General features: G+C 54.3%; 1 protein-coding gene across 1 annotated transcript; it reads right to left on the minus strand.

The window, feature by feature from the left end:
* Positions 1 to 84: 84 nt before the first annotated feature.
* ACAP2 (ArfGAP with coiled-coil, ankyrin repeat and PH domains 2) lies at positions 85 to 27,557 on the minus strand. Its single transcript, XM_058189173.1, has 29 exons — positions 26,910 to 27,557; positions 26,057 to 26,114; positions 21,160 to 21,279; positions 20,788 to 20,841; positions 19,634 to 19,692; positions 18,654 to 18,837; positions 18,177 to 18,221; positions 17,665 to 17,760; positions 17,048 to 17,122; positions 13,943 to 14,055; positions 11,274 to 11,294; positions 9,813 to 9,864; positions 9,262 to 9,362; positions 7,677 to 7,782; positions 7,252 to 7,457; positions 7,097 to 7,166; positions 6,692 to 6,796; positions 6,329 to 6,445; positions 6,017 to 6,109; positions 5,904 to 5,972; positions 5,750 to 5,818; positions 5,359 to 5,453; positions 3,773 to 3,918; positions 3,070 to 3,162; positions 2,576 to 2,778; positions 2,307 to 2,416; positions 2,092 to 2,202; positions 1,817 to 1,878; positions 85 to 301 (listed from the first exon to the last, which is right to left on the minus strand). Exons 1-29 carry the CDS (start codon positions 26,960 to 26,962, stop codon positions 198 to 200), a joined length of 2,790 nt encoding a protein of 929 aa, XP_058045156.1. The 5' UTR covers positions 26,963 to 27,557; the 3' UTR covers positions 85 to 197.

The raw sequence follows: 27,557 nt of genomic DNA on the forward strand, positions 1-27,557 counted from the left end.
CCCCTCTCAGCTGCTCAGTCTTTGGGGAGCAGCCCTCTGGGAGGGCTCCCACCATCCCAATCTTCTGCACCCAGCCATGGCAAAACAATTACAAGTATGCAATTGAAGCAGATTTATGTATAAAAAAAGTGGGGAGGGGGGAATAAGGGTACACAGGGGGCGGGTGGAGGTCTCATTTGTTGCAGCTCTTGGGCCTTTCAGGGCTCCGGTGTGTCTGGTGGTTGGAAGCGTTTTAGCTTTTCTGGATTATTGGAGGCCATCTGGGAGAAGTCCCGAAAGATGTCCTGATAGGTTTCATCTCCTGCAAAAGAAGAGAAGACACGGCAGCATTGAAGAGACGCCGATGCCTCCTCCACAGGGCCCTGACTAGCCCCCCACCAGTCTCTCCTGGGGGGGACTGTCCATTCAGTTACCCCATCATGCTCCCAGCCAGCGCCCTTCCCCATCCAGATCCCCAAGGTTTCTGCAGGCCCCTGCAAGGGACCTCCAGGCCACCCTCAGGCAGGAACCCTGCAGTTCCCTGCCTAGGATGCTGGGCAATGCGGCACCCAAACTGCGGTGCTTGGAGATTAAGCATCTATTCTGGCAAATCTAGCTGGCGCAAAGAAGAGCAGCAGACATGACCAGAGCAGGAGGTGGTCTCCAGTGGCCAGAGAGGGGTAGATCTTCCCATTCCCAGCATTCCTGGCTGACCTTCAGTTAGAACCATCAAGGTGACCGACCTTTGCTTTGGAGAATAGCTTGAGCCTCTCTTCTCTGTGGCAGCCCCGCAAATATTGGAAGACTTCAGGGTGCTCCCTCCTTCATGCATCCCTAACTGGCAAGGTCCAGAAGCCCCTGGGCCAGTTTAGGGCTGGCAATGCCCAATCCCTTGGCAGAGCTGGGGTCAGTCCCAGGGCATAGAAGTGAGGGGGCTGCTGCATCATTAAGAAAGGCTTTCCCCCCACCCTCAGCACCTCAACCCCTGGCCTATCTTCCAGGGCGGCTTTTATTATGGGCCCCCAGCCTCCCCTCTCACAGATGAGAGGGGCAGAGAAAGCACCACCCAGCAGAGGAGGCCAAAGAGAAGAAAAGGATTTTAAGCCAGACTCTACCTGGGGAGAGGTGTCATGGCGGCCATACAGAGGGAGGAAGGCTCAGAGTTAGAAAGAGAACAAGGACAAGAGAGGAAGAGGCAGCATAGACACCCCCTCCCCGAAGGTTGCCAAGAATCCCAACCAAGGAGGGAGGATGAGGGAGAGCATGAGGTGCAGCTGGACAGTAACCCCAACAGCGAGTGGAGGGGGGGCTCCTAACCAGGCACAGGCTGGAGGTCCCTCTGTTGGGAAAGCTTGGATTCCTGCACCTCCAGGGACACCCCCCCCCAGCTCTTAAGACTCTGCCCTGCGCCTTGCTCTGCACATGGAGAAGAAATCAAGGCAGACCCAGCCCAGGTGATGCAGTTCCACCCTTGAGGACACACACTGGGTGCTGGCGTGCTGACAGAGACCTATGGTGCCCACAGTTGGCAGAAGTGATGCAGCTCCCTGGAGTTGGGCGGGGGGGGGATGGGACAGATGATCTGTGGGAGCTGCTTTTTCAAAGGCTTCCCTGGGTTGGACTCCCCCTCCCCCAATTCTGTGTCAAGCAAAAATCAGCATTTATGGGAGGTAGGGGACCTGGGGGAAAGCAGCCCTGAGCATCTCCTGCTGATCAGGGAGACCCCGTCCCTTGCTGTCAACAGTGGTAGGGAGCCCTGTGCCTGGTCTAGCTGCCTGCTGAGGAACTCCTGAGGCACTTCCTGTACTGCCTCTCAGTGGGGCTATGGCAGGCGGACCTGGCTGGCCGTAGAGGCCCTCCGACTCCCGCATCTCCTCGTTCATTCTGGCCAAGCGCAGCCTGCAGAGGAAGGAAACAGAGGCTCAGGCTGCCTCCACTGACCGCAACGCCCGAGGGTCTCACGCACGGTGGCCGCCCAGTGCCCCGCCCGGTCCTTCTCGTGAAAGGGCAGGAGCTGCTCTGGTCAGAGCTGGGCTGAGTTCAGGCCATGTGCTGCGACCATAGCCTCTTCCACAGAGTTCCCCTCTGGAGAACACGAAGTTCCGTCCTTACAGGGTCACGATGTCTGCGTTGGCGGCTTCTATGGCGACGCTCAAGGGGTCCTTCCCGTCCTGGTCTCTGGCGTGCTGGTTTGCCCCCCTTTTCAGGAACAGGCACACCTGCCTGTTAAGGGAAGCAGCCCAGCAATCAATTCCCTGCACAAAAGAGCCTCCACAAGAGAAACCTTCTGAGAAATCTGGCAGGATCCCCGAGGCTGGAAGACCTACCCAGTGTGTCCCAAAATGGTGGCATGGTGCAGCGGCCCTCGGCCCTGGGTATCTCTCAGGTTCACATTGGCCCCGTTCTGGAGGAGGAATTCGCAAGTGACCAGGGAGCCCTGAGTGGGAGACAAAGGACATCTAGCCTAAACTCTCAGTCGGAAGCGGCCCTTGCCCTTCCCTTCCCCAGTCCTGCAGGATGCAACCAGAATCCTGGGCCCTTGGATCTGACTGCCAGTCAGGCCAGCGGGCAGGTCAGGCAGGCAGGCAAAGCTCACCCCACGAACCGCCTGGATCAGCGGAGTGAAGCCATTCTTCTCCTGGTTGCTCCAGTTGACGTCTGCCCCCTGAGCCAGGGCTTCAGCCATGTGGGGAAGACTCTTCTGGTAGGCCGCCTGGTAAAGCTGCAGCCCTGCGATCCACAGCCTGGCATCCTGGGAAGCAGCAGCAGAGGCGGCCTCCCTCTCCTGGCTTTCTCCCCCTGGAGGAGGAGAGGCACTTCCTGTCTTGCCACCCGGCAGCAGTTTCCCCACCCTCCGCTCGGCTGGAGGAGAACAGGCGGCCCAGTGGCCATCTGCAGAGGGAGCTCAAAGGCAGAAGCAGAACGAGCTGCTGGCCATCTAATACCTCCCCCCCCCATCCAAAACATGTTCCTGCTGATGCTCTCAGGCAAGCCCTGGGGGGGGAGGGAAGGGGATCCCACCCAAGGAAAGAATACCAGGGTCCCCACACAACACCCCTGTCAAGGTTCCAGACAACCCCCAGCTGCTACCTGGTTCGTGCAAGACCCTGGCTGGGGCGACAGCTACCAAAAGCTCTCTGCTGTCCTCCCTGCCGGGCTGGGGGCCCTGGTCGCTGCTGGAGGCTGTTTAAAGGAAAGGCAGTCCTTAGCAGTGCCAGTAGCCACAGGTGGGCTTGTCCACCCCCAGAGCCTGGCAGTGGGGGCCCAGGGAGGCCTCGATGCTGGTTCTTCCTCTGCAAGGCAGAGGGCAGAGCCAATGCCAACCCTGGAAGTCGCAAAGAAGCCCAAAGCAGCAGCTGGGGCGGCCATGCAGTGCACCAGAGCAGCACACCAGAGCAGACTTACTACTACGTGGATATGAGGAGGAATCAGAGTAGGAGAAGAGCAAATTTAATTCACTGAGACAGAAGAGAGACTCTTCTCACCTCGCCCGGCTGCCTCACACCAGTCCCTGGGGACATGCAAGCTGGTGGAGCTCAGTGACAGGAAGAAGATGGGAAGGGAGGAGGGGGAGGAAGAGGAAGAGGAGGAGGAGGAGATCAGCTGGTTAATAGCAGCAGTCATTAGGCGCAAACACCTTTCTCTGCATCGTGGCTTCTCCCCAGGCTTTGGAAAGCATGAAGTGGGAGCATTTCCCAGGGTTGCAAGGACGGGATTCTCCCACCCGCTCCCTACTTATGGGAGAGGAGGAGCGAGGGAGAGGGAGAGACATCCCAGCAACCAGCCTGGATACCTTTCAAAGAGGCTACTGTGTTTTCAGGGCTGCCTCGCTTCTTCACCTCTTGATTGGGGGTCAGGGTTGGCTTCCCCCCTGGGTCAGCGGGGGACACAAACCGCCGTTCCACATACTTGGCTCTGATGTACTCTTCTTTTTCCTGCCTGCATACAGAAAGTAAGCCAGGTGAGCGTCCGCTGTGCAGGTGCAAAACCCCTCGTGAGCCAACCCCCCTCCCCTCTGGGCATCCCAGAGGCTGGTTGCAGGGAGCGGATGGAGCGTGAGCTTCCTGCCTCTTGCCCTGGAAGCAATGAAGGACAGTGGGATGTGCATCTCGGCTCCACCGCCCACAGGAAGGAAGCCAACTCATTTCCTAAACTGAAGAGCCCCCTTCTCACAAAGACACACAGCAGCCCTTCCCTGCACGAAGGTGGGAGGAAGAATCTGGAGGAACAAGGAAATATTGCCCAAATGGGAGGGGACGTGTCAAAGGATGCGACATCCTGAAAAGGGTCACGTGCTTGGAAACATGGCTCATATTATCTGACTTCAGATGCCTGATGCACAGACCCGGTTCGTTCCCTGGGAAAGGCCCTGGTGCAGAGGCGTCCAACCTTGGCAACCAGAATTCTGGGAGCCGAAGTCCACAGGCCTCAAAGTTGCCCAGATTGGTCACCAATGCCTCAATGCCAGAGAAGACGGAAGAACAGGAGGAGTGCCAGGGGCAAGATGGGGGGACTCACTTATAGCGGCCATGAGCGAACCAGTGGATGAACTGAAGGAGCGGGTTAGGGACGGTCGGTCCCAGAGAAAAATCTATCTAGATGTGCTCAAGAGTCAAACAATGTGATGGCGTGTAATCAATCCGTTTGATGTCTCTATTCGGCAAAGTTTTCAAGAAGATGAACTGTGTGTGTGAGCAGTTGGGTAGGAATGTAACCACTAGCAAAGCCAGTATTTATTTATTAATCAAACTTGTACAGCCACCCTTCTCACTAAAAGCAATGCTGGGTGACGTACAACAAACATTACTTTGTCATGACAGACTAATGCTATTATTATTTTTTTGACAATTATTGGTTTAGCATATAGGGAGGATGCCACATTGTATACTAGGACTTCATAAAAAAAAGTTTTGCACGATATTCTTATTTAAAAAAATAATAAATATGAAGTAGATGATATAACTACTAGATGAATGGACAATATCCAGGGAGCAATCATAAATGACTTTCCAACAATGGTGTGTGTGTGTGTGTGTGTGTGTGTGTGTGTGTGTGTGTGTGCGCCAAGCAAAGTGACCCATACAGTTTGTTCCCTGTTCCTTAATGACCTGCACAGAGAGGCTGAGGAGCAAATCAATCAATGCCATGGGTGTGTGTGTGTTATGGGGTGGTGCTGCGTTTCCCCTTCCCTGGAGGGCTTCAACTGGGCTAAAAGGGCATCTGCCTGAAGCAGATCTTGCACTAACCAGATACTGGACTAGATGGTCTCTAAGCTCCCTTCCAATTCTCCAGTTTTATGGGGAACGGGGCACATAACCTAACAGGGGCCATGAAGGATTTAAGGGAGAGGAAAAAGAAACCCCCTATGCTGCTAAGTACCTTTGGCTTCCAGGATGGGGCTTCTTGGCTCCCATTTTTTCTCTGTTTGCTTCATAAACCCTGTTTATGACACTGTTTCCCAATTCACACATCAGCTGTAAGAAAATCACAAAACATCAGAACCTAAGAGACTGTAACTCTGCGCTACCCCTTGAGGCAGGGGCTGGTGGGCTGGTCGAAGCCTCCTGGACTTTTCGGTGACGATGTGGACTCAACTGTCCCTTCTTCAAAGGCCCCATTGGCAGAATCCAAAAATGGTGCCCAGGGGTGATCTGGGCAGAGGTCCTGCCCTGGCCAGGCCTCAGTCCCCCTCCCGATCAAGCACCTGGGACCTCCTCCCAGACTCCCAAGGGACTCTGCCATTCCTCCCGCTCTCCCACAGAAACGGTACCTTCAAAAGCTCCGGCTCCCACAGATCCAGCGTCAAGGACGGACCTTGGAGAAATGGACACCCAGGCTCCTACAGGGCAGACAAACAAAAGGCACCAACTTAGGAAGGAGGCAGGGAAGGAGGGGAGCCCAATGGCCACTGCCCGCTTGCCCACCTGTGAATGCCCGAGCACTCGATGCACAGCGTGATGCCAAGGTTGATGCTGGCCCAGCGGGGGTCCGCCATGCCACAGTCACAGCACGCCACATTGCCAGCAATGGCCTGCACCCTCTGGAGGGAGCCTTCCCCCTTCAGCGACTTCTCTTTGGACTCCTGGCTGGACTCGGGGCTTCCTGTGGAGGGGGGGCGCTTCCTCTCCACCTGCAGAAGAAGCAGAAAGGTGCTGGAGCTGCTCCTCCTCAGCCCCCAAGGCCCTCTCCCAGCCACCCCTAATGGCTCAGCTTGCCTCATCCCAGGCCAGAACTGGTGCTGACCGCTCTGCTTGTGAGCCCCAGGTGACAGCAGGAGAAGGAGCTAAGGGGGCTGCTCAAGGCCTACAGAGGGACTGGGACAGGGGAAGGTGTGTGGGGGGGCACCCACCTCAGCCTCCTCCCCCTTCTCCCTGTAGGCACTGGCAATGCTGGTCTGCACAGCCTGGATCCACGCTTGCCGCAGCTTCTCCGAATCGGCCTGCAGGATGCAGCTCCTGCAGAGGGGCTGAGGAGCAAATCAATCAATGCCATGGGTGTGTGTGTTATGGGGTGGTGCTGCGTTTCCCCTTCCCTGGAGGGCTTCAACTGGGCTAAAAGGGCATCTGCCTGAAGCAGATCTTGCACTAACCAGATACTGGACTAGATGGTCTCTAAGCTCCCTTCCAATTCTCCAGTTTTATGGGGAACGGGGCACATAACCTAACAGGGGCCATGAAGGATTTAAGGGAGAGGAAAAAGAAACCCCCTATGCTGCTAAGTACCTTTGGCTTCCAGGATGGGGCTTCTTGGCTCCCATTTTTTCTCTGTTTGCTTCATAAACCCTGTTTATGACACTGTTTCCCAATTCACACATCAGCTGTAAGAAAATCACAAAACATCAGAACCTAAGAGACTGTAACTCTGCGCTACCCCTTGAGGCAGGGGCTGGTGGGCTGGTCGAAGCCTCCTGGACTTTTCGGTGACGATGTGGACTCAACTGTCCCTTCTTCAAAGGCCCCATTGGCAGAATCCAAAAATGGTGCCCAGGGGTGATCTGGGCAGAGGTCCTGCCCTGGCCAGGCCTCAGTCCCCCTCCCCCGATCAAGCACCTGGGACCTCCTCCCAGACTCCCAAGGGACTCTGCCATTCCTCCCCGCTCTCCCCACAGAAACGGTACCTTCAAAAGCTCCGGCTCCCACGAATCCAGCGTCAAGGACCGGACCTTGGAGAAATGGACACCCAGGCTCCTACAGGGCAGACAGACAAAAGGCACCAACTTAGGAAGGAGGCAGGGAAGGAGGGGAGCCCAATGGCCACTGCCCGCTTGCCCACCTGTGAATGCCCGAGCACTCGATGCACAGTGTGATGCCAAGGTTGATGCTGGCCCAGCGGGGGTCCGCCATGCCACAGTCACAGCACGCCACATTGCCAGCAATGGCCTGGACCCTCTGGAGGGAGCCTTCCCCCTTCAGCGACTTCTCTTTGGACTCCTGGCTGGACTCGGGGCTTCCTGTGGAGGGGGGGCGCTTCCTCTCCACCTGCAGAAGAAGCAGAAAGGTGCTGGAGCTGCTCCTCCTCAGCCCCCAAGGCCCTCTCCCAGCCATCCCTAATGGCTCAGCTTGCCTCATCCCAGGCCAGAGCTGGTGCTGACCGCTCTGCTTGTGAGCCCCAGGTGACAGCAGGAGAAGGAGCTAAGGGGGCTGCTCAAGGCCTACAGAGGGACTGGGACAGGGGAAGGTGTGTGGGGGGGCACCCACCTCAGCCTCCTCCCCCTTCTCCCTGTAGGCACTGGCAATGCTGGTCTGCACAGCCTGGATCCACGCTTGCCGCAGCTTCTCCGAATCGGCCTGCAGGATGCAGCTCCTGCAGAAGAGAGCCACGGCCAGGTGACTGGGTGCTCCAAGGGCGCCTGGCTTTTAGCAGCACCTGCCCACCCCTCCCCCAACAATAAGGGTACAAATGGGATATTAATTCCATTAAGTTGAACTCCCCAATTCATGCTGCTGAAGTTCAAGCATTTTCCCAACACAATCCTGGCATTTGGGGCCAGGGGTGGTACCGGATCACCTGATCCAGTAGCGATGGTGCTGGATGGTTTGGAGAACTGGTAGCAAAACTCCCTTCCCCGCATTCTGCATGCCCAGCTGAGCCGCATGATCATCAGAGCCACGCTGAGCCGCGTGATCATCGGAGATTTTTTTACTTTTAAAAGCATTTTTTCTTCGGCCAAAAAAATGGTTTTAAAAGTAAAAGAAAAAAGCCTCTGATGAATGCGTGGCTCAGCTGGGATTGCCAGAACCCTTTCAAAGCATTTTTTCTACAAGCTCTTTGGCCGAAGAGGCTGTAAAAAAATGCTTTGAAAGGGTTCTGGCGATCAGGCAACTCACCTGGGATCGTCAAAATCCTTTCAAAGCATTTTTTCTACAAGCTGTTCGACCGAAGAGGTTGTAGAAAAAATGCTTTTAAAAATATATATATAAAAAAAGTTGGCCATGCCCACACAGTCACATTACTCCCCCGACCAAGCCATGCCCACAGAACGGGTAGTAAAATTTTTCACATTTTACCCATTTGGGGGTGACATTAAGATAAAATGGGAACAGCTTCCTGCCTGTTAACCCCACCCCCCATTTTTGGGAGGGGAGCTAAACAATGATATCCAGAGAATGAGGGAGACGACAGATGGGAGGGGGCTTCTTGCAGAGTTAAACTGGACAGGGGTCTCCTTTGCCCGGAATCAAAACGGAGGAGACCCGGCCTCAGTTTCCTTTTAGCCAGACAGACTCTGGAAAACAATTCCTTCACCTGAGCCAAGAATAAAAAGCAGAGCGTTTTCCAGGCAGTTTTAAGGCTTCTTCCCTCAAGCCCATGTTCGTACTGGACACAATCGTACTATTGCTAAGCACGGTCAAGTTTAATTTTGCCTGGGAAGGTTGTTTCCTTTCTGGCTTAGCACATCCTGTGCAAATTCAAAGTGGCCAATTTGTGCTTTCAAAAACTGCACAAACTCAGAAAGGGATTAATTCAGCAAGTAAGTAATGTGTGAAGATGTCCCTGCCTGTTTACTGAGTTCCCGCTCTAATTCACTGGGAAATCCAACAGCTGGGTGACTCAATGTTCCATCCTTTCCTTCCGGCATCATTTTATTGGATTTATTTATTTATTTATTGGATTTTTATACCGCCCTTCTCCCGAAGGACTCAGCCAGAGGCCTCTGATTTGCTCAAGCCGCCCCCCCCCCATGAGGAGAAAACCTCCTTGCTCCCCCACGGGACCTCTGGCTGGCCCCTGGGACTGGTCTGGGGGGTGGGGTGGGGCTTCAGCCCAAGTCCTCCCACTCACTTGGTCGGGGACACCACTTCGAAGCAGAAGCGCCTCTCCAGGTCCTCGCAGGGCTTCACAGTGCACAGACGCAAGTCTTCAACCACCACGGTGGGCGCATCCTGGGCAAGGGAGGGAAGTCTGAAAGCTGAGCTCTGCACAGCCTGGGCCCCGCCTGGAGCCCTTCCCCCCCTCGAGAGGGAGGGGGAAGCTCTGAGTGAGGAGGGGCAGCACAACCCAAGGAGGGGCTTTTTCTCGGCCCAGCAGAAGGGTCGGAGAACCTTTCACAATGAAGGAAAGGGTGCCCAATGCCAAGCTGTGCCTAGCTGGGCAAGGGAGCGGTCCTCCTGGCCCAGGCAGGCCTTGCATTTGCCTTTTGTGGGATAGGTGCCTGCCCACCTGGCCCCACCCCTGTCCTGGGCAGGCATGGATGGGCAGAGAGGGTGCCAGCGTTCCAGAACTATCTTCATTTTGTCCTCATTACTGAAAATGATCGAGTCAATGCCAACAACAGCTCCAGACTGAGGGCATGGCCTCCCCTGATGGGTCTCCCAACGCGCTCTGGGACTCACCCTGAACTTCTTCTGGTAGACCAGCTGGTTATTCTGGATGGAGAACCAGCGCCTGCACAAGGGAAGGCAGCAGAGTCAGCACCACCCTTGGCACGTGGAGACGGGGGCTGAATCCACCCGGCTGACGGCCTCCACCCAGGGACTCCCCCACTAACTCTAAGGATCTTGACAGCCCCCGGAGACCTCAGGGGGACTTTCAGAAAGCTCTGTGTGTGTGTGTGTGTGTGTGAGACACATGCAAAGGCCTGCGTAAAGGAGCCCTGCTGTGCTGCTCCAACAGCGAGGGAGGGGCGGAGAGCGCTGGGCTCAGGTCCTGGGTCCCCTCAGAGCCTCCGAGCTCCCCTCTTGAGCTGCTTTTCAGATTCTCTTAAGTTCAGCCCCAAAAGGAAACTGGCTGGCTGCAAATCTCTGGGATTTTATGTTCAGTGAGCTCACGACAGCTGGCCGGGATCCAGAGACTGCTTAGAAAAAGGAGGAACCGAAGGGGCGGAGAGTCCAGGGGAAGAGAATGCTAATGGGAGAGCTGCACCCCTTTACCTTTGGGTTCTTTTCTGAACACCTCACCCGCCACCCCCAATGCAGACTAAGCCACAGGGATCTCCCCATTGCCGGTCCCAAATGGCCCTGCCCCTGCGCCAACCGAATGATTCCTTCCTCAGAAGCAGCCACCCAGCTGGCAACCATGCCAGGCCCCACTGCCCAGCTCAGCTGGCACTTTGTGGCCACTGCTTTCCACTGTTCCAGGCAGATGCTGCTCTGCTGGGATGAAGTCCCAGGCTGCTGGATTAGCCAGGGCAGGACAGGGATGGGTGGGGGGGCCCAGAGACCCTTGCGTTGTAATAACTGGCAAACACTAGGCACTGAGCTCTCCCCCATCTAAAAAGGGCAAGTGGGGACTTCATCTCGGGTGGGTAATCTGGCATCTATCCGGCGGGAGGGGCCACCATACAAGCCAAGAGTCACCTCCATCAAGAGGTGCTCTCCCAGGAAGCAAACTCCAGCCTAGCGGGGGCTCTTGCTGCCTTTCAAGGACAGAGGAGGGCCCAAAAAGAGAGAAATGGCAGAGGCAGAACCGGCACAAATGGAACGAGGGGAAGCCACAAATCTGGCAGGCAGCGAGCAGCAACAACGGGGAAGGGGCTACCATCCCCCTGGGGGGGGGGAGAAAAACATGGGAGGGGGGAAATAAGAAAGCTCTTAGGGGTGAGCAAGAGTTAGAAGGCAGGGAGGCAGCCTCGCCTGTTAAGGTAAGTGGGCAGCAGGCAATCCCTGACCCCCCCCCAGGGGAGGCTGCTCCTGCATCCCTCACCCAAGCTGAGGAGGAGGAGGAGGAGGCGGCACTTCTGGGCCTCATGGGAAAAGCTGAGCGGGGAGGAGGCAGGCCGGGGTCAGAGCCACGGCCGGCATGCTTGGCCACAGAACTAGGGAGGAAGCACCAAGGGGGCACAAGCCGAGAGATACCTGATGCCACTGGGGGGTTTCCTGTCATGAGGAGAAAATGAGGGAGGGTCAAAACAGAAGCAGGAGAAAGATGGATGGAGAAACCAAAGTCAAAAGAACGAGGCAGGAAAGAAGCCGAGCGCTGGTGGCAAATGGAGCAGAGCTGAGAGAGGAAGAAGACAGACCATCTAAGTGGCTCAGCTCTTGGGCACCGACTCCTCTTCCCCGCCACCCCCAAACGGCCTGGCAAGAGGGGGCAGCTGCTGCAGCTACTTCCCACACAACTCAGCCCTATCAATGCATCCTAAAAAACACCTGGATGAGAGCTGGGACATCGTGGCTGTGAGCACATGGGGACCTTAAACTGCCTCAGCTGCATATACTCAGGAGAATACAGAATAACAGAGTTGGAAGGGATCATAGAGGTCTTCTAGCTCCTGATAGAAGACCTGTAATAGCAAGAGCACTTAGACTTATATACCACTTCACAGTGCTTTTAGACCCCTCTCTAAGCAGTTTACAGTCAGCATATTGCCCCCAACAATCTGGGTCCTCATTTTACCCACCTCGGAAGGATGGAAGGCTGAGTCAACCTTGAGCCTGGTGAGATTTAAACTGCCAAATTGCAGGCAGAAGTAGCCTGCAGTACTGCACTTTAACCACTGCGCCACCGCAGCTCAGGAAGCAGGAAACCATATACTAGTCCGGACAAGTGGCTGTCCAGTCTCTTCTTAAAAGCCTCCAGTTGATGGAGCACCCACTGGTTGATTGTTCTCACTGATAGATAATTTCTCCTTAGTTCTAGATTGCTTCTTTCCTTAATTGGTTGTCACCTGTTATTTTTTGTCCAGCCTTCAGGTGCTTTGGAGAATGGGTGGACCCCCTCCTCTTTGGGGCAGCCCCTCAAAAAATGGAAGACTGCTATCATCTCACCCCTGGTCCTTTTCACTAGACAGACCCATTTCCTGCAACCGTTCTTTGTATTGTTTAGCCTCCAGCCCCAATCATCTTTCTGGTTCTTTTCTGCATTCTTTTCTAAACTCTCAGCATCTTTTTTACATCGTGGCGACCAAAACTGGATGCCAAGTGTGGCCTCACCAGGCATTTACAAAGCGGTACTGGAGACAAGGGCCCCTTCCTCCTGTGCTGCTGCCAAGATCCCTTCCAGGCTGAGCTTGGAAAGGAGGCTGCCCCTCCAACTCACCCCAGTGGGTCAGCATTCCTGCCTTGTGCAAAACAACCGAAGGGCTCTGCAAATACAATCCTGGTGCTTTGCCTTTAGAAACAGGCCCAACCTCAGAGCACCTGTTGGGAAGCTCCTGGCGGCCTCTGCCCATCTGTCCGTTTGGTCCAGGGAGCTGGTTCAGGCCCCATCGTAATGCCAGCCGCAGGCACCCTGATGCCCCCCCCTCCTGCTCTGGTTCCCTGAGAACTGCCTTGACCTTTTCACACACATCCCCAGGGTCTCCCTCCTTTTGCCCCTGGAACTCCCTCTTTTCATTCCAAGGAAGATGCCCATTATGGGGACAGGAGAGAGAAGCCCAGAGCAAGGGCCCTCCGGTCACCCTCTCTCCTTACTTGCCCAGGAAGACAAAGGCGTCCTGCCCGCTTTCAGACCGAGGCACAGAGATGGATGCTTCTCGGTAACTGGGCCAATGCCCCCTCCCCAGCCTCCTCCGTGCTCTTCTCCACATGATATGACCACCCTCCAATGTGAAACAGAGAATTTTGAGGTTATCTATGTTTGAAAACAAGGCGCTCCGAAAATCCCCACTGATTTAACAGGGGGCTCCCATAAACTCCCCAAATTGTAACCCCTGCACTCACTAGGATTTCCCTTCTGCCCCAATGGGTGCTTTCCTTGGAGCTATTTTAGCCGCCTGAATTTTGGGCCTTCGGGCCATTTGCAGTGTTCTCTGAGCCCTCTGGGCTCTCTATTCGAAGCTCTGTTTCCACAGTCTTGTTTTCATTTGAGCAGAACTTCTGTAGTTTTTTAAAGAAAGTTTCTCTCACCTTGTTCATTAGCCAGCTTGGCATTTGCTCCCCCCACTTCTTTTTCCTGGGCAGTCCTGTGTAGCCCTTTTCAGCAATTCTCCCCCCATGGGCATTTTCAGTTCTAAGAATCCCCACCGACACCTTGCAGTTTTTCTCTGCACAGAGAGACCTCCTCCCCAATGAAGGAAGAGACCTTTGCAGCTGCCCCTCTTGGTCTCAAGAATTATCCCATCATCCTGCTCTTTAACTGCAGGAGGACTGTGCTGAGATGCAGCCTGGAGGGGCAGGAGGAAAGGGATCTTTCCCAGGAAGCCAAGAGGCAGAGGGGCCTGCAATCTCTGGGGGGCAGGAAAGGGGGCCCTCCCTGGCAGTTCGCAGGGTGGAGCTAATCGTTATGCACATACGGGCTTTAGTCTGGCAAGATTCCTGCCTGTGGGCGAGCAACAATAAAGAAACTGATCTGAAGGAGCCCCTTGTGTCCTCTGTTCTTGATTCCTTGGGCCTGACAAGGACGCTAATGGGGATACCCCAAAGCCGCAGGGCTCTGAGTGGCCTGGGCAGCTGGCCTGCAAGCCTCCCACGCAGGATGAGGAAGAGCCCCTGGGTCCCAGAGAGGTGGGGGCTTGTGCTCAATGAGTCAAGAGGCCCCCCAGTATGGCGCCTGCCCTCCCTGCTCCCTCAGGGAACAGCCTTACCTGTTCCAGGTCTTGAAAGCGTTACTGGCTCGCTTGAAGAGGTAGCCCTCCATGACAATGCCATTCACTGCATCAACATTGTACTCCAGCTTCATCTCGTCGCTGGAGAAGTCCTGGCACAAAGAGAGGCCTCCTGTCAGCCTCTGCTTCTCCAAAAGCTTCTCCCCTCAGGTGAGACAAGCGCTGTTCCTGGGGTCCCCCAGGTCTTTCCCAGGGCTCCCTGCAGCAGCCTGAAGAAAGGGCAGGGAAGGCTCTGGGCCAAGGACAGGGCTAGGTGCCTGGGAGCCTCTGGGTCACTGGTGGGGGTCCTCCACATTGTCCACTGGCTCCCCCTCTTTCAAACGCCTCGTGAGGAAGATGTTGCTTAGTCAGGTAATGAAGTCTGCAAGCAAACCGCCATGCTCAGCATACCAAGGACTCCTGTGCTAGAGAGAATCTATCAATTTTCCTTCTCCATCTACCTACCTACCTGTATCATTTATCATCTATTTTATTAAATCTGTTTAATCTTGCTTTGAAGCAACTGTGGGTAACTTATAGCATTAAAAGCAGCAAAACCATAAAAGGTGCACATTGGATCGTAATTACTTTGGACTGTAATTCTATTTTTATTGTTTTTGAAAATATTTATCTTTTATGGTTTTATGTCTCTGGAGGTTCTCAGTCATCCAGGTCACAGTTGTCCCAAAGATGCTGGGCTTTCTTGGTTTTGCTTCTCGTCCAAGCAGTGAAACTTTTTCAAGGAAAACCGAGGAGTCCAGTTGCCTTTTGAAAAGCCACCTTTGGAACAGCCATGACCTGGATAACCGAAAAACTCCAGAGGCATAAAGCCAAAGATAAATATTTTGTTCAAAACAATAAAAATAGAATTAAAACCCAAAGTTACAGTTAATAGATGGGGAGGGAGGGAGCAGGATGCGTGGGGGGTGGGGAGAGTTGGGATTTTTTTTCTTAATCCATCTCCTCTCCCCACTCTGATGCTCCCCCATTGGGGCTGCAGGGCAGCCAGCAGAATCTGGTCTTCAGGCCCGGTGAGGGGGTAAAATGCTAAATGATAAAAACTACTGGTAGTAAAGGAAAAAAAAAAGGGTCCTCCAAATAGGTATTTCTGACGATCAGCTGTGCAGCGGGGCTTAGCTTTGTTAGAAAGCAGGAAATCCTGCTTTCTAGCAAAGCTAAATGACGCGCCACAGCTGATCCCCACCCCCCTTTTTACTTACCTTCCCAAGCCTCCTTTTGGCACGTGCATGTACACGTGCCGAGTGTGCATTTGGTGCGCAGTGTGCATGCACGCCAGTGAACTGGTAGCAAACCAGTTCGGATTTCACCACTGAGCCCGGCGGAAGGTGAGGAGGGTGGGAGAATCACACATTGTGAAGGGCATGGGAGAGAAAGCCCTTCTCCTGGACCCCCCAACTGAAATTGCCTGACCGAGGGGCCCGCAGCACGCCTCCTCAGCTGGCACAGGGTGAGGTGGTCCATCAAGTAGCCTGGACCTCATGCCATGCAGGGCTTTAAAGGTGGTTCCCCAACACCTTGAGTTGCACCTGGAAGCGGACCAGCTATCAAGGCAGCTCGCAAAGCAGTGGTGTCAACAGGGGCCATTCTTGGGCCCCCCAAAACGGCCTGTTTGTTGTAAGACAGCTTTGAGATTTTGTTCTTTTTGGTTTATTGTATATTTATACATTATACACTGCCCAAAGCCACACAGTCTGAGTGGTGATCTTATAAACCTTGAAGAAAACCATGTTTCTTTCTTGCGGGGGGAGGAGGGGGCAGACCCCTAGCTGTAGCCACCCAGATTATTTTGCATGGGGCTCAAAACAATTCCACACAGATCAAGACAAGGCTTTGCTTTGGGCATGCCAGTCTTTCATATATATAAAAAAATCAAATCAGAAGACAGGCAGGGAGCGTAGCCACCATGGGCACCATATTGCCTGCTCCTTTCCTGCCTACAAAGTGCCAGATCCATCCCTGCTCTTCCTAAAACCTCATGGACCACATTGTTTCTCCTTTACCAAAACCAGTAATGGGCGCTGACGGCAGAGCTGAGGGAGGCCATTAACGAACTGGCCGGCCCTGAGTCCAGTCCAGTGGGGAGGCTCCCCGGAAGAGGAGAGAGGGCACAGAGAACCCCCAAAGCAGCCAGCCTTTCAAAACCACGTCCCCCACAGGAGCAAAGGGCAGTCTGGGGACCATGGCACCTCTCCACCACAATAGCCAGGAGAAGGGGCCACAAAAGCAAAACTTCCTGCCAACATGGACAGTTAAAATGTTTTGTGTTCCTCCTTAAGATTAAAGCTGATCTTATAACCATCCCAAACTACATTTTCATTCCTTTAGCGCAGCCTCGGAAGGGTTATGTTCCTTTTCCCATTTCCAACGTTCTATTGATCCCTGCATAAATACTTTTTTAAACTGCCGGCGAGAATGGATCAGCTGTTACTTCTCTGTTTTACCCGGCATGGCAGGAAAGGTGTGGATGATTTACAAAACTGCCTTCAGGTGCAGCTCTTGGGGGCAGGAGGGGAGCAGAGAGCCTGCCCCACCAGCAGCCCTTGCTCCAGGGTGGGACCTGGGAACACGCAATCCCCGGGGCAGAGGGCTGTGAGGCTGAGCCCCTGAACCAGGCCGGGGTCACTTTTCCCTGTGTGTCAAAGCTGCTTCTGGCCAAAAGCCATGGTCAGAGTTCAAGACACCTGGAGAGCTGGTGAGATTTGCTTGGCATCTCTAAAGGGACATTCAGACTCCAAAGAGCAATGGCACCCAGCACCAAGGGGGCGGCCTTGGGGCAGGTAGCCTGGGCGATTGGCTTTGCCTGGCCACCCTGGCACCACAGGCAGTGGAGGAAGCAAAGCTCCCCTTTCCTCCACCCAGCTGCCGCCCCAGTGAGAGCCATCTCTGATAGGCCGAGACGGAGGTTTTGCTCTGTTGCTGCTGCCAAAGGAGGTGGGCAGAGGGAGCGGGGTGTTTCCCAGCCAAGACTGCTCTTCCATGGATTTCCCGCAGGCAGGGGCCCTGACCTGCTGGGAGCAGCTAGCCCTTGGCCCGCAAGAGCCTACCCGTGGGGCAGATGCTCTCGGCTGACACTGCCTCTGGTACCTTCTGCTGAATGGTGGAATGCTTCTGCTCCATCTCCTTCTTCTCCCTGGCTGCGTCCAGAGCCAGATGGTCCAGCTGGAGAAAGGACAAGGAAGGAACCCACAGATACTTGGCTCCACTTCATATGCCTGCGGACAAGGGGAGCTGCCGTCCACTGGGTTTACCTGGACAGGCAAGGCCTTGCCTCAAGCTCTGCCTCTCCCCCTGCCTTTCATCCCTGAGGTGCCAAGTACATGCGGCTGGACTGTCACATCGCTTCGGGCTGGAGGAAAGGATGACTCATTCGCATCCTCAGCAGCAGCAGCATTGCTGGGCTCTCTTCATGGGGCAGGAGGGAGAATGTGAAGTTCCTGCCCAGCAACTGAGGATTCAAGCCCCACCAAAGAATGCCAGGAGGAGCCGCAGTGAGATCCTCCACAGGGTGGGAGAGCAGAGGGGCCCTCTTGGCCTCCAGCTGCACTGGATGCAAGAAAGGGGAGCTGCTCTGGCAGCCCCAAAATATGCTGCCCTCGGGTTGCTCTCTGTCCCCTTGGGGCTGGTCTCCCCCAGCACTGCCTCTGGCCAGCAGAGACCCCTCCCTCCTCTTCCCTGGAGCAGCCCCTTTCCCCACTTGTTACCTGAGCACCCAGCTCCTTCATGTAGGGCCCCAGTTCGCTGAACAGGTCGTAGCCTTGGTGGAAAAAGGCCAGGTGAGCGCACATGAAGGACAGCATCTGCAGGGGGCAGGAGAGGATGGCACAGTCTTGCCCCAGGAGGGCGCTTGAAACACCCATGCCTGTGGGATCCAAGGCTATCTCTACCTTCACTGAACCCCACTCTGAGCACTTCATGGATAATGCGTTAGGTAATGCCTACAGGCTATCCTCCTACCCATCACGAGCAGACCAACCCGATTTTATGACCTTTTTTATGGTGGTTATTAAGCGGGCCACCACTGTCATTACACAAACCAAGGGATAAATGTGATTTATCTAAATGTGGTTGTGAGTGTGTCCGTCTGAACTTCAGAACTGGGTCATAAGTACCCCTGGGGAGGCCTGCGGTATCTCTGAACAGTCTGGTTGTAAGCCAGACTGGTCGTAAACCGAGGATTACCAGTGCTTTCCTCTGCGCAGGAACGTCCACCTACCGATTTTAGGATCTCCGATCTCCTCTTTGATTGAAGGACATTGATCTGGGAGAGAAGAAATCCTGTTTGCTTCACTGAGTGAGGAAAGGAGGGAGCGGGAAGCCCCCCTCCCCCCCCCGCGGTGGAAGTCAGGCAGCTCCTGCTTGGGGGGGTGGGGTCTGGGAAAAGTTGTCTCTTGCACCCAAGAGAAGCTCAGCGGGAAGTCCAGGCTCAGGAGGAAGGCAGGCAAGGTGGTGGTCAAGCCTCACAAGGGAAGGGAAGGGACCAGTCAGCAAGGCTGCTCACTGACCCCCCAGGGCCCCTCGTGGCAAAGCCCCCCACCTGCCTTTTGTGGGACTGGCCCTCTGGGAAGAAACAGCACTCCCCCCCCCAGGCCTTCCTTCTTCTGTTACTAGCCCCTCCCCATTGCAGCCAAACTGAACAAGACACCCAGGTGCCCCAGTTCCCACTGGGCAATATGGCCCCCACCAGGCTCACCTGCAGTACATAGTCCAGAGCGATGTGCCGGAAGCATTTCCGGGTGGCAGTGAGGATGTTGGTGGCCTCTTCGACTTCATGCTGCTTGTTCCTGGGGGCCTGGGCATTTTTGGCCAGGGCATTCTCCTTCTCCTCACTCACTTTCTCAAACTGCTTCTTGCCATCTTTGAACTTCCGTATGTCTCTAGTGCATGAAAGAAGGAAAGAAACTGCCATTTTCCCCCAAGCTTTTCCCACCACAGAGCACTGCCTTGAGTGGGAACAAGAGTTTCCACAGTGGCGTCTCTGTGACGTAGAAACGTGATGCAAAGGATTTTTGGTGCAAACAGGATGAGACGGTGCCATCCAGACCTTCCAGAACTGGCTGAGCCATAGACGGGCTGCTTGCCTTCTGAATGCGGCCACTCAAGCTCCTAGAGAGAAATAGCAAAGTGCCTCCCACTTCAGAAGCCCCCAACCACCACGATGACCTAGAAGACTCCTGGCAAGGCCAACCCTGCATTAAAGGGTCCCCCGACGAAGAGAAAACTGAAGGAGTCAGGCTGCTTTTGGCCTTGCTCTGAGACCACAGCCGGCACACACATTTGTGGATCCCCAGCACTTTTGGGTGTCCTTAAGTCTGCACTGCACTCGCTCCCCCCTTGTCCACAGCATCTCCCTTGGCCTCAGCACAGCCAAAGCCAATCCTGCCATCCCTCAGAGACCTGGCAATGGAAGAAGCCCTGCTTCTCTCCAAGCCAGAAGGGCTACACCTGATGAGCAGCTGCCTGCATCACAATCTCAGGGAGAGAAGGCGAAACTTAACTGCTACCCCCCACCCCAGTTCTTAACGAAGAGTGTTTGTTTTAGAGAGATTGGGGTGGGGGGGCACCGTCTGCACTTCCAGCCTTCTTCTGGCCCATGGCGAGGGCTCTGCAATTCCCTTTGGGGCCAGACTCCCATCAAGCATCAGTCTTTGGCAACCATGGAAGTTAACTTACTCTTTAACGAACATCTGGAGTTGTGCTTTAATTGACCTTTGGGTCTGGTCAAACAGGATCTGAAAGGGGAAAATGTGCGTCTCAAAAGCTCAGGCTGAGCAAAACATCTTCCACAAAGCAATTTTTCATCCCCTTGTCTTAGGCAGAAGTTTCTATTACTCACAGTGTGGGCAACAGCCCAATTAAAAAAAAAACTATGTAGCTACAGAACTATAATTCACCTTCATTTAATATTTTTGTTGTCATGCGTTGCAACATCTATTTATTTATTTGGCTTTTACACTACTTTCATTTGAGCAGACTCTAAGCAGATGGCAGGGCAATAATAAGTCGAGTCCAACATACGGGATGCAATATGTTGAAATCGGCCAACAACAAAAGTTGACTTCCTCAGCCATTTCCTCCTGGCTGGCCAGGACCATCTCACGCCACAAGGTTACTCCCCCCAGCACAAGCCTGAAACCCTGAAGGTCAACAGAGACTCCTAAAAGCACAGCACACCGTGGGGCCATTTGCCAAAGAGGGAGAGAAGGGCGGCCAGCTTAACTAATGTGACTCACTCTGGACCCACTGGGGTGCAGAAGAGGCTCAAGATGTCTTCAGCCAATGGGGGGGGGGCTCATGGGCAAAACCTTACTGAATTGGCTCCACGACACCCCCCACTCCAATCTAAACTCTTTTCCAAGAAGCTCCCCCATCCATTGAACCTCCTCCATGTTGGCTCCACTTGGGAGGGTGGCAGAAGGACATTTCCCATTAATGGAGACTCAGCTGGGATTCCAAGCCAGGTTTCCCAGGTCCAGATTTAAGAGCACCCAAAAATAAAGAGTATTCCTTTCCCACAAGCCTGCATGATAGAAGCAACTCAAAATTCCAACTGCTCCTCACACCGCCTCCTGGGTCCCATTCGTTTCAGAGGGAGGGGCAGGCAGTATTCCAGGCGGAAGCCCTGTGCCAAGAGCAGCATTCCAGGATGTCTTCTGGAATAACTGAGTCACACACTTGCCATGGGAGTTCACAAGAAACTTAACAAAAGGCACAGAAGGATCCACGAAGGGCATCCAGACACGGTTACAGCCAACCATTTACTTATCAGTTGGGTTTCAAAACACACGAAGAGGGTCTGCCTCAATGAAGTTGCTTCCAAAACTTACCATGTGGTAATTGATCATCTCCTGGAGGCTGTCGGAGAACTTTGTCAAGCTGCCCTAGAAGGGGCAAAAGGAGGGATGAAAAGCAGCACCCAACTGAACAGGGACAGCATTTCCTTCTGAAAACGCGGCACCTAAGGGGCTCCTTCCCACGCCCCCAATCCCCCCCCCCCCGCAGCATCCAGGCTGACAGCTGCACTCGGGATCAAAATGCCAGGGACTCGCCAGGAGGTCGGAGGCTCCCAGTGACACTGAGGGATGAAGAAGCAGTTGTGTCCTGCCTGAGAGTCTCAGGAGCCAAGGAGAGGCTGGCCTAACCTGACCACCCTGGAGCTCAGCTTTTCCCCTCTCCCGGGCTCAGCACCTAGGCCTTACCTCCACCAGCTCATCCTTGCTCGAGTAATGGGCCAGATCCCGGAGGCCGTGGATGAACTGCTTGTTTGCCCCACAGAAGGCCTTCCCGGTATCAATCATGGCGATGCAGAGCTTCACTAGCTGGAAGAAAAGAAAACACCCTCACAGGCCCTGCCTCTAGAGCCCAGGGCAGGACTAGACCTGAGCAGGGCAGAAGGGGGGCAGGCAGCCCTTCCCCCAGCAAGAAGGCCTGGGTCAAGATGGGATGCCTGGGTCACTCCCTGCTCCCCTTTTCTTGCCCTTGGCTCTCTTATTTATCCTCCTGGCAAAATCCCAACAGGAGATCCTTTGGCATCATCCTGGAAAGCCAAGCTGAACTAGGGTCCTTCCTGTATCTTTGTCTCCCCAGAGAGAGATGACCGAGGGACGTCAAGACCATCCCCTCGGACTGAAGACCCCAGGGGGCTCACTTCCTGAAGCCCTGCGCCCCACTCCCCCAGGGCTGTGCTTGGGCTTTTACTCCATTCTGGGCTCCAATGCCATTTTCAAGGGAGAACTTCTCCTTTTCTGCCAGTTCTTTATTCTGGGGCAACAGTGACTCATCCATCTGCCACAAAGGGGAAGCCAAGGCCCAACTAAGCTTCATTTGCAAGAGAACTGCAGGCAGAGAGAGAGAGAGCGAGAGAGAGAGAGCGAGAGAGAGAGAGAGAGAGAGAGAGAGAGCACACAAACCTTGCTCCCCCTGCCTTCCTCCCCCCCACCAATGTCTCAGACCCTGTCCAGCTCTGACCCACCTCGCAGCCTGAGGGCACCGAGTGAATGCTCCTCTACTATAGGGCCGGGCGCAAGAGCCGGAGACAGGAAAGGCAGAAGGACGGCTCTGTGACCACTGAACTGCATCGATCGGGGGACTGACCATACACACTTTGATGGCGCTCGCTTGGAGATGCCTTCAGAGGCAGCCAGGCAATCTGGGGATTCCCGTGCGCATCCCCTCCCCCCTTTCAAGAAAGCCTTATTTGACACATTTCACTCTGCCACTTCAGGAAGATCCCTTTACGCCTCACCATCACTGTTCATTCTTTTGTGGATTTTAAAGTCTAATTATGTCTCTCTTCAACATCTAGAGGTTTTATTTTTTAAAACATTGCAGGTTTACAACTCTTTTTAATCTTTAGACTGACTGCATACATTTGTTGTACCAGATAACAATAAGGTGTTTTAAAAGCTGTTGGGGGCCATGACCCTGCCTGTCATGGTCACCAGTCTCTCTCCCACCCACCCACCCACCCACCCAGCAGAAGCAGCCCAGATGAGGTCCTCAGTCAACCAGCAGCCACTAGCCGTCCATCAGAGTCCAGGACAGTCCCAGAGTTGAATAAAGCTGACAAATGGCCTCTCTCCATGGATTTCTGGATAGTGGGCCAGTGTCTTATTGTCGGACTGCAATAATCCAGTACACTTGCTCCTGAACGACCCCAATTCATCCACAAACCCTCCATGCCTGGGGAATAATGGCAGGGAAGGGAGATAGGAACAAGCTAGGGGCCAAGGCCAGTCAGGGGACAAGCAACAGCAACTTGGCCCAGGCCCCAAGCCATTTCAAATAGAAGAGAGGACGTCCCAATTAACTCTCTATAAATCTGTATATATGCCAGACAAACACTGACAGTATCTGACCATAATTGGAAAGACACTCAGCTTCTCCAGCTGTGTAGGACTCAATATCCCTCTTGGAAACAGTACAGAGTAGTTCAGCACCTGAAGGGGTCACTGGGGCAGGTGCAGCCAAATACTTCAGTAAGGGGAGGCAGGCAAAAATCTCGACCATGGCCGCCTCCAGGATGAAATGGAGCAAAGTGGGATGGTTGTGATTCCACCCCTGGACCAATTTGCCACTGGTGAACAGCCCATCACCAAACAGCAGTCTATAAGGATCCACACTGGCGGAGAAAGAGGCACCAGCAGCATAACAAGGCTCTGTCCTGGGCCTGGTACTCCTTGACAGGTTTATAAATGGGAGACAAAACCCTGACTTCCCTACCGACTTCTGTCTTTTGACCAGAACTGACACCTCCTCTCCCCCCTCGGTGTCACCCAGCTGAGTGCAGGGCAGCCCCTGGAACAACTCCTGGGGCCAGAATGAAGGAGCAAGCTGCCAGAATTTCTGAGTGCATTCCACTAGAACAATTAATCAGTGGAACAACTTGCCTCCAGAAGTTGTGAATGCTCCAACACTGGAAGTTTTTAAGAAGATGTTGGATAACCATTTGTCTGAAGTGGTGTAGGGTTTCCTTCCTAAGCAGGGGGTTGGACTAGAAGACCTCCAAGGTCCAGAATAACTCTGTTATTCTGTATTCTGTTATTCTCACTCTCTCCGGACAGTATATGTCAGGCGCCAATGCAGGGCAGAACTCTCACCGATCTCTTCTAAGCTTCCTAGAGTTTAAAGGTAGACTTTTTGGCAGCACGACTGGCACCACTGCCACGTCGCTTACTTCTTGGCATATCCGAATGGTGGGACGTAAAAGCCCTGCCACCACTGAGGGAAAAGACGGCTTATCCAAGACTTGTGAGCAGCACAGAAAGCAGAAGTGGGGAGAAACTCCCTTGGAGGCTGCACTTCCATGGGTCTGGGCCATAGGAGAAGACTCTGTCTGTCTGCATTTACCTCCAATCCTCAGACCTCCAGCTGGCCTGCAGGAAGCCCTCGGAGGGTGGGGGGACAGGGGAGACTACCCAGAACAGAAAAGACAAAGCTCAGTACAAAAGGGCAAGATGAACGGCATGACATGCCCCTCCAGAACCTTGGCCAAGGCTGCACCTCCTCCACCCCGGGTCCTCACACCTCTTTCTCCTGCACAGAGGAGAGCAGTGACCCCCAAAGGGTAGAGCAGCTGCTGGAGAGCAGATCTCACAAGCCAGAGGGAGGCATCGTCAACATGCAGAAGACAGCAAAGGTTACTCAGTGTCGCCACCCTGCACCAGCCTGGAAATGCAGAAGTCTTGAGCAGCTGCTCACAGGCCGAATAGGCTCAGGCTAAAATCAAGTGGAGCGGAGTGGATAGTAATCCTGAGGTGGTTCCTGTGTTGGTCCTTGAGGAGACTGTGCCCCACGTGAAAGAGTGGCTTTGCACTTGCAGTTCCTGCACGGCTATCAGGGTGAAAATTGTGGCCAGGAGGAGGCCAGGCCTGCAGCTGGTGTCCCGGTTGTGGCACCTTCCTGGAATGGAACTCCTTCCTCCAGTCACTTATGCTACCCTTTGATTGGAGCACCATAACATTACACCATTACGGGACCGCCTGCTGTTACCTCATTCCTCCCACCGACCCGTACGCTCACACAGAGAGGGTCTTCTCAGGGTGCCGTCCGCCAAACAATGTCGGCTGGCGGCCCCCAGGAGCAGGGCCTTCTCTGTTGGAGCTCCTACGCTCTGGAACGAACTTCCCCCTGGCCTACGCCAAGTGCCTGATCTTCGGACCTTTCGCCGTGAGCTAAAAACACACTTATTTATTCAAGCGGGACTGGCTTAACAGTTTTATTAAATTTTAATTGGGGTTTTATTATTTTAGGGTTTTAAATTTTAAATTTTTTAATGTCGGCCACTTTGTAATATGCTCTGTTTTAAATTTTTCGTTTTAATTGTATATATATATTGGGTTTTTTATCTTTTGGCTGTACACCGCCCTGAGTCCTTCGGGAGAAGGGCGGTATAAAAATCTAATAAAATAAATAAATAAAATAAATAACACACGCTACACGAGGCTGTCCTTGAAGGCCATACTTAAAGAGTGCAAGAATAGGCAGAGCCTTGCCGAATCAGCCCCTTCACCCATCTAGTCCAGCAGGGTTCTCACACCACTTGCACAAGAAGGCCCACACTAGCTTCCCAGCTGGCAGCTTTCAGAGGCAGTTATGTTGCAAGGCCAATAGCCACTGATCCCCATGACACCCTTGAACGGGCCTAACTGAAACGTATTGACCTGTGTGTTTATAGATCATACTTATTACTGTCACATTCATCACTTGTGCAATGGAAGGTATTATGTATCACCTTGGAAGCCCTATATGGAACCTGGGCTTCTTCGGCATTGCCCAGTCCATATAGAATCTGTCCACCGAGAATGTGCTAACTAAGAGGGTCCCCACATATGGAGAAATTCAATTTGGAAATGAGAATTCCTTGGAGGGGCTACCCTCCAAACATGGGCTTCATGTGAGTTCAGTTACATTTGTGTTAACTGCTGCTTTGCTATTGCTGCTTTACTAGAAATACCAAAGAGATGATCCAATTGAACTGTAATTGTGGCCATCAATAAACCAAGCACTTTGCATCCATTATTTAACTGGACAGACACCAATTTTATGGACAAAGATCTCCTTTGCAAATACTTCCCACAAATGGCACTCCAGACTGAACAGCAATAAGAAGGCAAGCTTTGAGATATGTCAAGAATAGGATGCGAGGGCCACATCCAATTCTAAACGAGGTATGGAAGGTATGAAACGAGGTCTGCCCTCTGACCATAAGCAGATACTGGTACTGCCAGCATACAATTTGCCGGAAAGGGATTTCCATCTACCTCATGGAAAATGGGATTGCCAACCTGACCAGCTATTTCATGATGCTTCATCTCAGCCAACCTTCTTTCCAAAAGAGGATTCACAGAAGAAAACACAACTGATGTGTGCCAAAGGGAGCGGTTGAGCCCAGCACATTTATTTGAATACAGAGGCTTTAAGGCACAGAATTAAAGGGAGTCACAATACTGAAAGAAAAGCAAAGGTGGGCGGACTATCTGGTTGGGCTGTTGCCTCCAGTGGGCAAGGGGACCCCCCCCCACACACACACACGCTCAGTCCCAGAGCATCCTGAAGGGACCTTTCAGGAAGGGTGCTTGAACCAGGTTTGCTCACCTTGTCCAGCTTCAGCTCGAGCTCAGTGACGTCTCCTTCCACATCTTCTAGGGCAGCCCTGCAATATGAAACAGGAGATTCCATAGGGATCCATTTGTGTCGCCTTCATTCCGGAAATTCCCAATTATTAACTACCAAAGAAATTTTTTAGAAAGGGATCGGAGCTTCCTAAGCAAAGGGAAACCACAGTCGGGTCGGAGACGAGCTTTGTGGGCTCTGGAGATGGCCAGGCATGTTCCCTCCATGGCTTGGGGGCCACCAACGGCCCTCCTTTTACGAGGACATGCCGAATTCTGGCCTTCTGCTTCTTAGCGAAGGACTTTCAGAAGCAAAGGAGCCGGGGCTTCAGCAGCAGCTTCTGGTCTCTGCAGTCCCGTTACACGGGAAGCGGAGGCTGGAAACGAAGATGCTCTCCTGGCCCGAGAGGACCGTCGGGGAGACTCGGGCCTTCTTCCCCACACCCCCTTTGGAGATGCCCCAATTTCGGGGGCGGGGAGGAGCCGAGGCAACCCGCGCTCGGAGCCTTTGGGGCCTCGGCGTCGGTGCGGCTGACCCTCTGGATCCCAGCCGGGGCGACTCCGCAGCACCGACGTTTCCCACGGAAGAAAGTGGGCCAATCGGAGCCCCGAAGCCCGTGCCGCGCCGCTGAGAAACCGGGGGACGCCGAGGGTCCTCCAGTCGCTCCCCGCAGCGGGAAGTACTTCCCTTGTCCCGAGCGGCCCGCAGGAAACCCCCACCACCACCATCTCCTCCGGCAGCCTCGGCGCGGGACGGGGCGGGGCTCTCTCTCAGGGGGAAGCGCGAGCAACGGCGCCACCAAACCAGACGCTGCCCGGGAAGGGAAGGCGCCTACCGGAAGCGGGGCGAGTCCTTCAGGCATTCCTCGAAGTCCACCGTCACCCGCATCCCGAACGGCCGCGTCCTCGCTTCCGGCTTCACGGGACTGGACGCGGGGCGGCAGAGGCTGTCCTGCCCACCAAGGAGAGGGCAGGCGACTGCCGAGAGCCAATCCGGGCCGCTGAGCCGAGGGCTTCCGCACGCCGCCCTCTCAAGCCGTGACGGGCGTCGCCGGCATCCAACCGCGCAGGGCACCCACCCCTACGCGCCAATCCTGGGCCGCTTAGGGATGACTGCCCAATGAGCTTTGTCCAAAGCGCCGCCAATCCACGAGGAACGTCGTCCACGGCGAGGAGGCGGGCCTGCAGCTGAACTTCAATTCCCGTCGGCGACCTCTCTCGCTCCCCCCCCCCCAGCTGCGCCTCATTCACTCGGTCGGGCTTGGCTTTCGGCCCAAGCAGTCGGGAAGCGCACCAGCCGCGAGGGCTCCCTTCGGTCTCCGGCGGCGGCCTCTCCCCGCACCCGCGGCCCGAGCATGGGGAGGGAAGGGGAGGAGCCGCCCAGACCGGAAGGCAGGTTGCAGCTTCCCTCCGCGCTCTGTAAAGGACACCAAGCGGGAAGAGCCAGAAGCTCAGAGTGGGGGAGGGAGGGGGGGCTCTCTGGC

Source organism: Ahaetulla prasina, chromosome 6 (assembly GCF_028640845.1).
Source record: "Ahaetulla prasina isolate Xishuangbanna chromosome 6, ASM2864084v1, whole genome shotgun sequence".
In the NCBI taxonomy this organism is placed as follows: domain Eukaryota; kingdom Metazoa; phylum Chordata; class Lepidosauria; order Squamata; family Colubridae; genus Ahaetulla; species Ahaetulla prasina.

Coding starts and splice junctions, on each gene's coding strand:
- ACAP2 (XM_058189173.1), bottom strand. CDS start 26,962: ATGCGGGTGACGGTGGACTTCGAGGAATGCCTGAAGGACTCGCCCCGC. Junction 6,797..7,096: donor GGGAGCCGGAGCTTTTGAAG/GTACCGTTTCTG, acceptor ATTTTCTTACAG/CTGATGTGTGAATTGGGAAA. Junction 5,819..5,903: donor GAGTGCTCGGGCATTCACAG/GTGGGCAAGCGG, acceptor TCTGCCCTGTAG/GAGCCTGGGTGTCCATTTCT.